This window comes from Papio anubis, chromosome 16 (assembly GCF_008728515.1).
Source record: "Papio anubis isolate 15944 chromosome 16, Panubis1.0, whole genome shotgun sequence".
NCBI lineage: Eukaryota > Metazoa > Chordata > Mammalia > Primates > Cercopithecidae > Papio > Papio anubis.
The window spans coordinates 9,206,053-9,219,066 of record NC_044991.1 but is presented as its reverse complement, the minus strand read 5'-3'; the positions used below and the strand labels follow the sequence as shown (position 1 = coordinate 9,219,066).

Genomic DNA, 13,014 nt, shown 5'->3' with positions numbered 1-13,014 from the left:
GCTGCTGGGTGGCCAGGTCCTGGCAGGTGCATGAAAGTCTTAAAAACACTCCCAGATTTGGATGGCAGAGATAACTAAAATTTGTTCTTGGATAAAACATATTTGTGCTTGGTATCTACTTCTGCAAGTGTCTTTAGGCAGTTCTATTTCCTCTTGCGTGTCTGTTCATTACTCTTGAGCTCCGCTCATTGCGTTCCCAGGGTTCTGGTGCCCCTAGGGAGGCCTCGCCTTCACCGTGACGCCCCACTCTTCCGGGCACGCCCCTGCCCAAAGGCTTTAAAAGGCGCCGTTTGGGACGTCACTTGCATGCGACCTCATCTTTGTCAGTGCACAAAATGGCGCCCTACAGCCTACTGGTGACTCGGCTGCAGGTGAGCGAGCTCAGGGACTTCTGGGTTCACGGGGGCGGGGTGCCTCCTACTGTGCCGGCGGCTATGGGCGAGGCAGGGCGAGGCGGGCCCGACCTGGGGCCAACTTCTCGTGTACCTGTTCCGGTTGTGGGCCCGGCACCCGTGTCCGCTCCTCTGGTGCCCTAGGTCAAGGCGTCCCCGGCACAGTCAGCTTTCCTGGCCCTGTCCCCGCCTCGCAAGAAGCGTGGGCCCAAGCAGCGGCGGCCGGGTGAAGAGCGGAGGCACCTCTTCCTTCTTTTTGAGGACAGCATTCCCTGCTCCCGTGGGGTGTCTTTCCGTTCCTCAAGGTGAGGACAAGGTGACTAGGGGGCGCGGTCGTTGTTGAGCCTTCTAGGCCCAGTTCCTGAGGCCTCACTTCCCATCTCTTAGCAACAGAGACATGACAGCATCTACGGTTGCCAGGCCTGGAGTCTGGAGAAGAAACTAGGACCCTGTACTACCTTTTGAGGACCCTGCGGAACATGGAATGCCCGAGGCGGGGAGGTGGTCTTCTGGGCCCCTACGTAGTAAATAATAATAATAGTCTCTCACGTTTGCACAAGATTTGAGGACTGTTTTTTAATTCTTCATAATATTATTTGATTCATGTAATCATAGGAATGAGATGATTTTTCTCATTTGATAGGTGATAAAACTGGTAGAAAGTAGGTGGAAGTTCTGGTTCTTAGAGTGTCACCGAAGTGCTGTGGCAGAAGCATGGGCCCTACCACCACTGAGTTCTTGTTTATGTCAGCCTGCCCTCACAGAACTTTCTGAACCAGGGTGCGATTATTTCTGTTTGTCAGAATGCACTACGAATATTTTGAGCTCACAGTAAGTTGCTTGTCAAATATGGGAGGATAAGGAGACTCCAGTTTGACCTTGACTCCCCCGTTAGGAGCTGTCTAGAAAGCTGACCGACTGCCAGATGATTTTTTCACTTCTAACTTGACAGCCCTGGGAAGGTGTTATACTCAAAGGTTCAATGTCAAATGTGTCTTTCATTAATAAAAATAAAGCAAGCAAGCATCTGTAGACATTCTCTGTCAACCTTTCACAGTTAACTTTGTGAATCTTTTTTTGGATCCAGTGGCGCAGCTTTGATAATAGAATTTTACAAGTTGTTATGCATTGTACTCTCAGGAAGCATTGTGGTACTTGAAGTTATTTTTAATCACATTGCTTAAATTTAAACCATGTGGTTTAAAATAAAATCTTTTATCTGAAAGAAAATATTTCTGATCTCAATTCTGGGCAAAGGCAAACTATTGCACCTGATTATCTCTTCACGTCTTTTTTTTTTCCTTTGAGACAGTCTTGCTCTCTCACCCAGGCTGGAGTGCAATGGTGCAATCTTGGCTGGCTGCAACTCTGCCTCCCAGGTTCAAGTGACTCTCCTGCCTCAGCTTCCCGAGTAGCTGGGTTACAGGCGTGTGCCACCATGCTTGACTAATTTTTGTATTTTTAGTAGAGACAGGGTTTCACTATGTTGACCAGGCTGGTCACAAACTACTGACCTCAAGTAATCGGCCTGCCTCAGCCTCCCAAAGTCCTGGGATTACAGGTGTGAGCCACCCCATCTGGCCTCTTCAAGTCTTTTGATTCTCTAGGTTAATGATGTGGAAACAGTTGTTTCTTCCTGTCTCATGAGTTAAGGGAGTCAGTCAAGATTATTTGGTAAGATAAATGATTATAGAGTTCTTGAACTTGGAAGAGAAGAATAATATCACACCATGTTGAACTGAAAAGGATCTTGGAAAGTATGAGTATCAGACTGGTGTAAAAGGAGATCTGGGCTGTAGTTCATACTCTTTCCTGATCCTGTGACCTTGAGTAAGTTACTTCCTGAATCCATTGTGAATTGAGGATGATCTTCATTGAACAAATGTATATTCAGCAACTGGATGTTAGAAAGTGATGAGTAAGTAGAATGAGTTTACGACCATCATGTCGACTAACCTCTTTTGCAGGTGGAAAATTTAAGACCTTGAGAGCCTGGGTGACTTCCAGTAGCAGAGTCAGGATTAAAATCCTGGTCTCCTTATTTGTTCCTTCAGCTAAGATGAATGAACAATATTATGCGGTTTGCACACTGCCTCCCAATAACCAGGCTGTCTCAAGTAACCAACTAACACAGTTTCTCTGAGAAGCTTGTACATTTACCTCTTTTGTGCTTAGATACATTTGTGAAATGATGGTTACCACCTTAATAGTCATGTATGCAGAACCCTATGGCTGTAGTCAATTCATTCCTACTTCATTCACCATATATTTACTGAGCGCCCACTGCTTGTTCTGAATACCGTGGTAAGCAAAGACAGTCCCTGTTCTTGTGGAACTTCCACTGTATTCTAATGTACCTGACTGCAGAGGGCCTTGGAGATCTTTCTCAGCCAAATACGGTATTTTTCTTTCCTTGGCTGGACCAAAGGTGAAGGTAGATAATAGAATGATGGGTGTTACTCCCAGCACTAAGAGTACCTAGCATTTATCTTACTGTGTATGACTTAATTTCACATGACTCTGTGAGATGAGTCAGGTTTATTAGCCTGATTTATAGATGAAGAAACAGAATTAGAGAGCAAACGTAGTGTTATAGTTGAGAGCATGGACTCTGGCATCAGACAACCTAGATTTGAATTCTGTAATAACTCTAATACTCATATAGCTGTGGTTTTGGATAAGTTACTCAACGTCTCCGCACCTGTTTCCTTGCCTTTAGATACAATAAAAAGAATATATCTGTTTCAATCATGTAATAGTTGCAAAGTATTTAGAACCCTTCCTGGTACTTAGTAAGGGCTATATAATTGCTAAATAAATACGTGGCCAGGCACGGTGGCTCACACCTGTAATCCCAGCACTTTGGGAGACTGAGGCAGGTGTATCACAAGGTCAGGAGCTCAAGACCAGCCTGGCCAATATGGTGAAACTCCATCTCTACTAAAAATACAAAAATTAGCCGGGCATGGTGGCTCGTGCCTGTAGTCCAAGCTACTCAGGAGGCTGAGGCAGAAGAATCCCTTGAACCCAGGAGGCGGAGGTTGCAGTAAGCTGCAATCACGCCACTGCACTCCAGCCTGGGTGACAGAGCGAGACTCCGTCTCAAAACAAAATAAGGCCTAGGCCCTTATCAGTAGTTGTTAGTAGGTATGATTTGAATCTGGACATGTCTGATTCCGAAGCCTAGGGGCTTAGCAACTGGCACTATATTGCTTCCCTTTGGCATCGAGCTCAACCTGTGGATCCACAGATGCACCATAACCTCAGAACAGTGCTAAGCTGAATGTGTACTCTTGTTTGACAGTACCTGCTACCAGATAGTAAGATTAGAAACAAGAAAATAGGATGTGGGTTTTTGTTTTGTTTTGTTTTTTAAAGAAATGGGGGTCTCACTATGTTGCCCAGGCTGGTCTCAAATTCCTGTGCTCAAGCAATCCTCCTGGCTTGGCTTCCCAAAGTGCTGAGATTACAAGTGTGAGCCAACTGCAACCAGCCAGGGAGGTGAGATTTTTGAAAAACCACATTTACTCTCTGTTTTTTAGCATTTATTTTTGTGCATATGACTGAGTAGTACACAAGAGGGGTTGAACAGTTGAAAATATGTTTATTAGGTGTTTGGTTTTGCCTTGAGATAACTGGGGTTTTGAGGTTTCATGTGACCTTGGGGGAAGTCATGTAACCTCTTGCATGTAAATTTGTGATGGCAGTTACCTACAAAAATATTTGGCAGAAATTCTCTGTGCCGTCTTAAAATCAAATCTTGGTTTGAATTGTGAAATAGATGATTCTGGTTGTATGGTCACTGTGATAACCTTCCCAGATATCAGTTGTTACTAGAATTGAGTGAATGAATGAATTGTTAAATAAGCTTCCATCTTAGATATGGACAGAGGGAACAGGGACACCATCCTGAGGATTAAGGGAGCACATCATTGCCTTTCAAACCAATTGCTTCACAATGTTCTTTGAACGCTTTGGCCGGGCTGGGTGGCTTACGCCTGTATTCCCAGCACATTGGGAGGCCGAGGCGGGTGCATCACCTGAGATCAGAAATTCAAGACCAGCCTGGCCAACATGGTGAAACCCAATCGCTAATAAAAACACAAAATAAGCTGGGTGTGGTGGCACATACCTGTAATCCCAGCCACTCAGAAGGCTGAGGCAGAAGAATCACTTGAACCCAGGAGGCGGAGGTGGCAGTGAACCGAGATCGCGCCATTACACTGCAGCCTGGGCAACAAGAATGAAACTCTGTCTCAAGAAAAAAAAAGAAAAGGTTAATGTCTCAAGAAGAAAAAAGAAAAAGCTTAATGTCTAACACTGCCTAGTGTTCTAGACACTGGGGATGCAGTAGTTAACAAGAATAGTGGGGCTTAAATTGTAGTCCTGGGGAAAATAAGTAGAAAAATAAGAATATTGTATTACTGAGTGTTGTGGGAAAGATAAGGTAGAGAGAATGGGGTGGGAACATGACATTTTTAACTGGGATATTTGGGGAAGACCTCGTAGAAGAGGTGACATCTGAACCGAGACTTAGATGATACGAATGCAGCTGTTCAGCGTTTTTGGAGGAGACTTCAAATAGAAGGAGCGTGTGCAGAGCACCCATCTAGGTGTGAGCTGAGTGTGTTGAGGATAAGAGCTAAGGCTAGTGTTGCTACAGTGTACTGAGGAGCAAAAGGTCTGACCAAGAGGCTGGGGCTAGGGTCAGGCAGGCTTCGGTAAGGAAATCCAAGTGTAGTGAAAATCCACTGAAAGATTTTAAGCCAGGGAGTGACATGATCTGATCATCCGGGCTGCTGCGTGCATGATGGACCATAGAGGGTCAAAAGGAGGAGGCAGGGAGAACAGTGTGGGACTGTTGGAGTCATCCCAGGAATGGCAGAGGTGTCTGGGACTAGGGTCTGGGGGTGGAGATAATGAGATGTATTCTAAATTGGGATATATTCAGAGGCAGATGGGTTGGCACATGGGAGGGATAGAGAATAAGGGTGACTCCTTGGTTTGGGGTCTTAGTAACTGAGGGATGGGTGAGCTTGAATTCAGTGGTCGTGTGTTTGCACAGTAATTTTTTTTTTTTTTTTTTTGAGACAGAGTCTTGCTCTGTCGCCCAGGCTGGAGTGCAGTGGCGCGATCTCGGCTCACTGCAAGCTCTGCTTCCTGGGTTCATGCTATTCTCCTGCCTCAGCCTCCCAAGTAGCTGGGACTACAGGCGCCCGCCACCACACCCAGCTAATTTTTTTAATATTTTTAGTAGAGTCAGGATTTCACGTGTTAGCCAGGATGGTCTCCATCTCCTGACCTCGTGATCCGCCCGTCTCGACCTCCCAAAGTGCTGGGATTCCAGGCGTGAGCCACCGTGCCCAGCCAGGCCTTTTTTCTTTTCTTTTTCTTTTCTTTTTTTTTTTTTTTTTTTTTTTGAGACAGAGTCTCGCTTTGTTGCCCAGGCTGGAGTGCAGTGGCGTGATCTCGGCTCACTGCAAGCTCCGCCTCCCATGTTCACGCCATTCTCCTGCCTCAGCCTCCCAAGTAGCTGGGACTACAGGTGCCTGCCACCACGTCTGGCTAATTTTTTTGTATTTTCAGTATAGACGGGGTTTCACTGTGTTAGCCAGGATGGTCTCGATCTCCTGATCTCGTGATCCGCCTGCCTCGGCCTCCCGAAGTGCTGGGATTACAGGCGTGAGCCACCGCACCCAGCCTCCTCAGTACTTATAAAAATTACCTAAGGGCAGAATCTCATTGATAAATTCTTGATTCTTTCATCAATTCTCAAGTACTTTATTTCACAGGTGAGAAAGCCAGATGACGTCAGGTGTCTTACCCAGGGGCCCTCACTTGAGTAGAGTATGAGCATCGCGTTTCATGTGGACTCTGTCCTATCTGGTTTTATTGGGAAACCTGGTGTGTATCCAAGAGGGCCATCTTGTAAATGCTTACCTTTTTTATTTAAAAAAAAAAAAAAAAGAAATTTTTTTTTTTGAGATAGGGCCTCATTCTGTCACCCAGGCTGCAGTGCAGTGGTGTAATGATAGCTCACTGCAGCCTCCACCTCCTGGGCCTAAGTAATCCTCCCACCTCAGCCTCCCCAGTAGCTGGGAATAGAGGTGTGTGGCACCGTGCCCAACTAATTTTTTATTTTTTGTAGAGATGGGGATGTTGCCATGTCACCCAAGCTGGTCTTGAACTCCTGGGCTCCCAAAGTGCTGGAATTATAGGCATGAGCCACTGCGCCCGGCCAGTGGGAAGTATTTAAAGTCAGTGTTAAGTCTTTCCTGGCTCCAGTTTTCTTTGATGGGCCTGGTTTTCCCAGCACCTGGTTTGGATGGCAGTGGTGGGTTCTAGGCCTCTCAGCGTGAAGGAGGGAAGGTATTGCAGAGAGGCTTCTTGTAGCCTTTAAAAAGCAACAAATGGGCCAGGTGCGGTGGCTCATGCCTGTAATCCCAGCACTTCGGGAGGCTGAGGTGGGCGGATCACAAGGTCAGGAGTTTGAGACCAGCCTGGCCAATATGATGAAACCCCGTCTCTATCTACTAAAAATACAAAAAAAAAATTAACTGGGCGTGGCGTGCATGCCTGTGATCCCAGCTACTGGGGAGGCTGAGGCAGGAGAACCACTTGAACCCAGGACGCGGAGATTGTGGTGAGCTGAGATCACGCCACTGCACTCCAGCCTGGGCAACAGGAGTGAAACTCTGTTTCAAAAAAAAAAAAGGCGGCAGATAGACCATCGGGAGCCTTAGGAAGACTTCTGCCACTGGCTTACTGTGTAGCTTCGGGCAAAGTCTCAACTCTGTGGTCCTGCAGTTAGTTAAACATCTGCAAAACGGTGTAATTAATAACTACCCTTCAGTTAAGAAAGGTTCTGAAGGCCTAATATTTAAAAAGTTGTTTTGACTCTGTTTGATGTGCTATAAAGCACTGTGAGCCGGGTGTGGTGCCTCATGCCTATAATCCCAGCACTTTGGGAGCCCAAGGCAGGTGGATCATTTGAGGTCAGGAGTTCAAGACCAGCCTGACCAACGTGGTGAAACCGCGTCTGTACTTAAAATACAAAATTAGGTGTGGTGGCGCATGCCTGTAATCTCAGCTACTTGGGAGGCTAAGACAGGAGAATCGTTTGAACCTGGGAGGTGGAGGTTGTAGTGAGTCAAGATTGTGCAGTTGCACTCCAGCATGGGCAACAAGATTGAAACTCTGTCTTAAAAAAAAAAAAAAAAAAAAAAGGCCAGACGTGGTGGCTCACACCTGTAATCCCAGCACTTTGGGAGGCTGAGGCAGGCGGATCACCTGAGGTCAGGAGTTCGAGACCAGCCTGGCCAACATGGTGAAACCCCATCACTACTAAAAATAGAAAAAAAATTAGCCAGGTGTGTTGGTGGTCGCCTGTAGACCCAGCTACTCAGGAGGCTGAGGTACGAGAATCGCTTGAACCTGGTAGGCAGAGCGTGCAGTGAGCCGAGACTGTGCCAGTGAACTCAAGCCTGGGCAACAGAGTGAGACTGTCTCAAAAAAAAAAAAAAAAAAAAAAAAAGGAATAGGACATTTCTAAGATTGAGAGTAGGGACAGATTTTCCCCTTGTGGAATATCTTCATTTGGAAGTCTTGAAAGGTAGGGAGAACAGGCTGGGCATGGTGACTCATGCCTGTAATCCCAGGACTTTGAGAGGCCGAGGTGGGTGGATCACTTGGGGTCAGGAGTTCAATACCAGCCTGGCCAACATGGTGAAACCCTGTCTCTACTAAAACACAAAAAATTAGCTGGGCATGGTAGCATGTGCCTGTAATCCCATTTACTTGGGAGGCTGAGGCAGGAGAATCACTTGAACCTGATTCTCCTGTCTCAGCCTCCCAAGTAAATTAAAGGTAGGGAGAATGGTTTCCTTAGTTTTATTTTGCAGAACCTGGGCCAGAAGAAAGGGTACTAGCTTTGGAGCCAGGCCTGGAATTCCACCTTGCTGCGTGACCCTGGGCAAAATAGTTAGCATTCCAGAGCTTGAGTTTCCTTATCCGTAAAATGGGCACAATGCCTTCTGCCTTACAGGGTAGTCATGGGATTGTGTGGATAAAGTACTTGGGGCAAATCCGGTGCAGGATAGAGGCAGTTGGTGAATATTTGTTTCTGTCTCCAGCCCCTGCAGATGGCCCATGTCATCCATCACCCCAGCCTTTATCCTCAGCTCATACGTTTAAAAAAGACCACTTGTGGCCAGGCGCAGTGGCTCATGCCTGTAGTCCCAGCACTTTGGGAGACCGAGATGGGTGGATCACGAGGTCAGGAGTTTGAGACCAGTCTGGCCAATGTAGTGAAACCCCGTCTCTACTAAAAATACAAAAATGAGCCAGGCAAGGTGGCACGCGCTTGTAGTACCAGCTACTTGGGAGGCTGAGGCAGAAGAATCACTTGAACTCGGGAAGCAGAGGATGCAGTGAGCCGAGATCATGCTGCTGCACTCCAGCCTGGGCAACAGAGCGAGACTCTGTCTCAAAAAAAAAAAACCAGTTGTGAGAATTGCTTGTTCCTCCCATCATCTCCCTAGATAACAGATAGGTGGTAGTTGTTGAAGGAAACCTTTTTTTTTTTTTTTTTTTTACCCCCAAGACAGAGTCTCACTCTGTTACTCAGTCTGGATGCAGTGGCCCGATCTTACTGCAACCTCCACTTACTGGGTTCAAGCGATTCTCCTGCCCCAGTCTCCCACTTAGCTGGGATCACAGGCATGCACCACCACGCCCAGCTAATTTTTGCATTTTTATTTTAGTAGAGACGGGGTCTCACCCTGTTGACAAGGCTGGTCTCTAACTCCTGACCTCAAGTGGTCCACCCGTCCCAGCCTCCCAAAATATTGAGATTACAGGCGTGAGCCACTGCGCCTGGCCAAGAAAACCCTTTCAATACTGTTTTAAAAGAGTTAGGGGAAGAGGTAGAAATGAATCTTTTGGTTTAGTTTTTTAATTATCTAAGGACAACATTGGGGAAGTGAGCTTTAGAGTTATATTTGCAGTATTTATTTTTATCATGAAATATTCAAGTCTAGGCCCTTGGTGAATTGAGGCCTGGCGAGTATTTCTGCTTTCCCCCTGGAGAGATTGAGATGGTTTCTGATTGGGAGCTTTAATTCTGTGGGCATTTGTGGGACTTACCAAAGAGGTATCTGGAGTTCCTTTAAAACCCCCACCCTGTCCCTGCCACACTTCTGTTTTTTTGTTTGTTTGTTTGTTTGTTTTGAGAAGGAGTCTCACTCTGTAGCCCAAGTGGGAGTGCAGTGGCACGATCTCTGCTCACTGCAACCTTCGCCTCTGGGGCTCAAGCGATTCTCCTGCCTCAACCTCCCAAGTAGCTGGGACCAGAGGCATGCACCACCACACCCGGTTAATTTTTTTGTATGCCACACTTCTTTAGTTCCTTGTAGCCGGGCTCCTTCACCTTCTGCAGGGTATCTGTGGTTGTGGTATTTATAAGCACTCACCGTGTCATGAGTGTGTTCACAGAGCTGATCTAAGACAAGGGCCCTGTCTGTGAAGAGCTTTTAGGGTGGTGAGGGAGAAGTCATCTAAATAACTATAATACATGGCGCTGAAGCAAGGAGTAGGTGGGGGGATTTGCTGGATGGGGCTAAATACAGCCTCAGCCACCCATCCTGGAAGATGGATGTAGTGGTGGTGTGTTTGGTCCGCCCACTGACAATGGCAGATGCCCATCCAGGCCTGGAGGAGCAGAGAAATGCATTACCAACCATCTGCTGAGTAATCAGGCCCTCTGCGCCAGTCACAGAACTAGGTCTTGTTTTACAAATATTGCCTCATTTGTCCTTCACAACAACACTAAGAAGTACATATGAGTAGCCTGTTTCACAATGATGAAACTGAGTCCCAGAGAGGTTAAATAGCTCATCTGAGGTCACAGCTAGCACATGAATGCAGATTTGACTGCAGAACCCAGGCTTTTTATCAGTCAGCCAAACCGATTCCCCAGAGGGAGTAGAAACTGATCTCTGTCGAGTGGGCTGGATATAGGGGACACAGTTCAGTCGGCTCTGTGCCCGTTTGGGTGTATGTCTTTGGGACTGTGATTGTGTCCTGCCCTAAATACTAGCGAGGCTGGCGGGGGAGAGGCTAGAGGGGTGGGTTGCACAGAGGCAGCTTTATTCCTTGACTGAGCTTCGGCTCAGCCTCACGGGCTGCCTGTTGAGCTTGCAGAGGGTGCCCATCTCAAGTGTGTAGGTGCAGAGCTGCTGCCTGTGGGGCCAGAGCAGGGCTTGGGATTTGTATGCAGTTCACAGTGTACGACTGATGTGGGCAGCAAAAGAGAATTAGTCACATGAGCTAATCTGTCATCAGCCTATTCCTTAAAGGAACCCCCTGCTGCCTCTGGTACCCATTTAGAGGCTCTGACTTGGAGAGACACGGCGCCTTGCTCCCTTTCCAAGCCTCTGAAAAGGACTGCATCACTTTTGTGCCTGCCAGTTGCATAGCAACCAAGCTAGCTGACTGCCTGCTGGCAGGAGGGAATTGTTTAGCTTTGGTTTCTTAGGAGAGGAGCCAGGCGTCGCCTACCAGGAGGGGGAGAAAATCGTTAGAAGCCCTGCAGTGGAGGTGTGGGAAGATGCTTCTTAGGAGGGTGTGGACTGATGGGCATTTCTGTGTTGCCCGCTTAGAGTCCACCTGAGACTTCTCTGCCAGGAAGGGCTAGGCAGTTAGTTGCTAAGAGATGTGAGCCTGAAGTCATCCTTCTGTGAAATGGGCTGCCTTATAATGTATGAGTTCCCCACTGCTGGAGACAACTTGGCTAGGTTGGGTGAGTGTGTTAGGCATTCAAATGCAGAAAGAGTGGATAGATGAGGCCTTTTCAGTTCCATTTCAGTTCCAAGATGTGCTGTCCTGGTGCTTGGGACCTGCCCTGGGGCTCTGATCTTTGGTGACTGGGAGGGAGAATAAGGGGGCATAGTGGAAAAACATCTGCCTATAATCCTCTCCCCAGTACGCAGGCAGGCCACGTTTTAGTAGCAGCCTCTCATTCTCCCCGGAGAACTGAGTAATAGCAGCTTATGTTTATTGAATGGCTGCCAGAAACCCAGCTACCAAGCTCTATGCCTTTCGTATATTTTTTTGTTACAGGATGCAGTATATTCAGAAAACCTTTCTTCTCCCCGTCCCAGTCCCCAGGGGAATTTTGTGTTTATCATTCTAGACTTTTTTCCTCTGTATTTACAAGTCTTTCTAATCCTCACAAAATCTCTGCCTTTTTTTTTGTTGTTGTTGTTCTTCCGAGATGGAGTCTTGCTCTGTCACCCAGGCTGCAGTACAGAGGCTCGATCTTGGCTCACAGCAGCCTCAGACTTCTGGGTTCAAGCAATTCTCCCGCCTCAGCCTCCTGAGTAGCTCAGACTATAGACACACACCACCATGCCTGGCTAACTTTTGTATTTTTTTTGTAGAGACGGGGTCTCACTTTGTTGCCTAAGCTGGTCTTGAACTCCTGGGCTCAGGAGGGGTGGTGATCCACCTGTCTCGGCTTCCTAAAGTGCTGGGATTACAGGCATGAGCCATTACCCTTGGCCAAAATCTCTGCTCTTTTACCCCCGTGTTACAGAAGAGGAAGTTAAGGCTCAGAGAGGTAAAGAATCTTATCTGAGGTCCCACAGCTAGGGAAGCTGAGATTCCAAGCCAGATCCCTCCAGCCCTAGAGTGGATGCTGTTTCTGTGACTCGGCACTTGTCTTGGCGTGTTTCCATGGTGGCACTCTGACAGGTGCTTGGTGACTTCCTGTCACTTGTTAAAGCAACTGTCTCAAGAGACCTGGCCTCTCCTGGACGCTGGCGTGTTTGGGTGGATCAGCCCCCTCAGCTCTGTAGCTTGCTCTGTGTGCTGGGGCTCACGGGTACATGGCTCCCCAACAAGCACTGCTGTGTGCACCATGCTTGACGAGGTGGGCAGAAGCCTGCCAGAGAATAAGTCAGTCCATTTGGATTGTAGTATTCTCTGAATACAAGTGGTCCCAAGGGAAGACCTCCATCCTTTGGGAAGAGGGCAGCATGTCTGATCTTGGGAAGAGGGCAGCATGTCTGATCTTGGCCGAGTGGGGTTGCAGGGAGTTCTGAGTGGGTGTACATTGATGTGCCGTGGGGTGGGCCCTTTTCCCATCTGCCACGGCTCTGAACTGGTGCTGTTGCTCACCACGGCCTCTGCCAGAGGCACTTAACTTGAGTATGAAGGCACAATCCAGAAAGCTGGTGTTCGTGCCACGGCTCTGCCTTCATCCATTTCATCAGTAAGTCTTTTTTGAACTTCTATGTGTTAGACATTATCCTAGGTTCTGAATATATTGTGACCAGAATAGACCGTTTTTTGTCCCCATGGAGCTTATATTTTAGTGGACTTTACTTTCCCATCTGGTCCAAGTCTCTGTCTTCTCATCTGAACAAGGGACAGAATGACCTGTAGTAGTCCCACTTGGCACAATTGTTAGGGTAAGAGAGCCGTTGTCATCTCGCCCGCAGCGTCCTTTCTTCCTTTGTTTTGCCTAGCTGTGTGGTGCCTGGCTCCCATGTGGGGTCTCCTGTGGGGATGCCCCTTCCCTCAGCATTTGCCCACTGTCCTGTGTTGGTAGATGCAGGATCAG

At 47.6% G+C, this 13,014-nt stretch overlaps 1 protein-coding gene across 3 annotated transcripts in view; it reads left to right on the top strand.

Annotated features, from left to right (window-relative positions):
- Positions 1–9: 9 nt before the first annotated feature.
- Positions 10–13,014, top strand: part of ACO2 (aconitase 2) — a 60,345-nt gene continuing 47,340 nt past the window's right edge. For 2 of the 3 annotated variants that reach the window (XM_003905606.4, XM_021921601.1), the window contains exon 1: positions 10–371. In XM_003905606.4, coding sequence (XP_003905655.1) covers positions 336–371 — 36 coding nt within the window. In that variant the 5' untranslated portion in view covers positions 10–335. Of the gene's footprint in view, positions 372–453; positions 698–13,014 lie in introns of those variants that run through there. The other variant, XM_009217385.4, reaches the window with a different exon arrangement.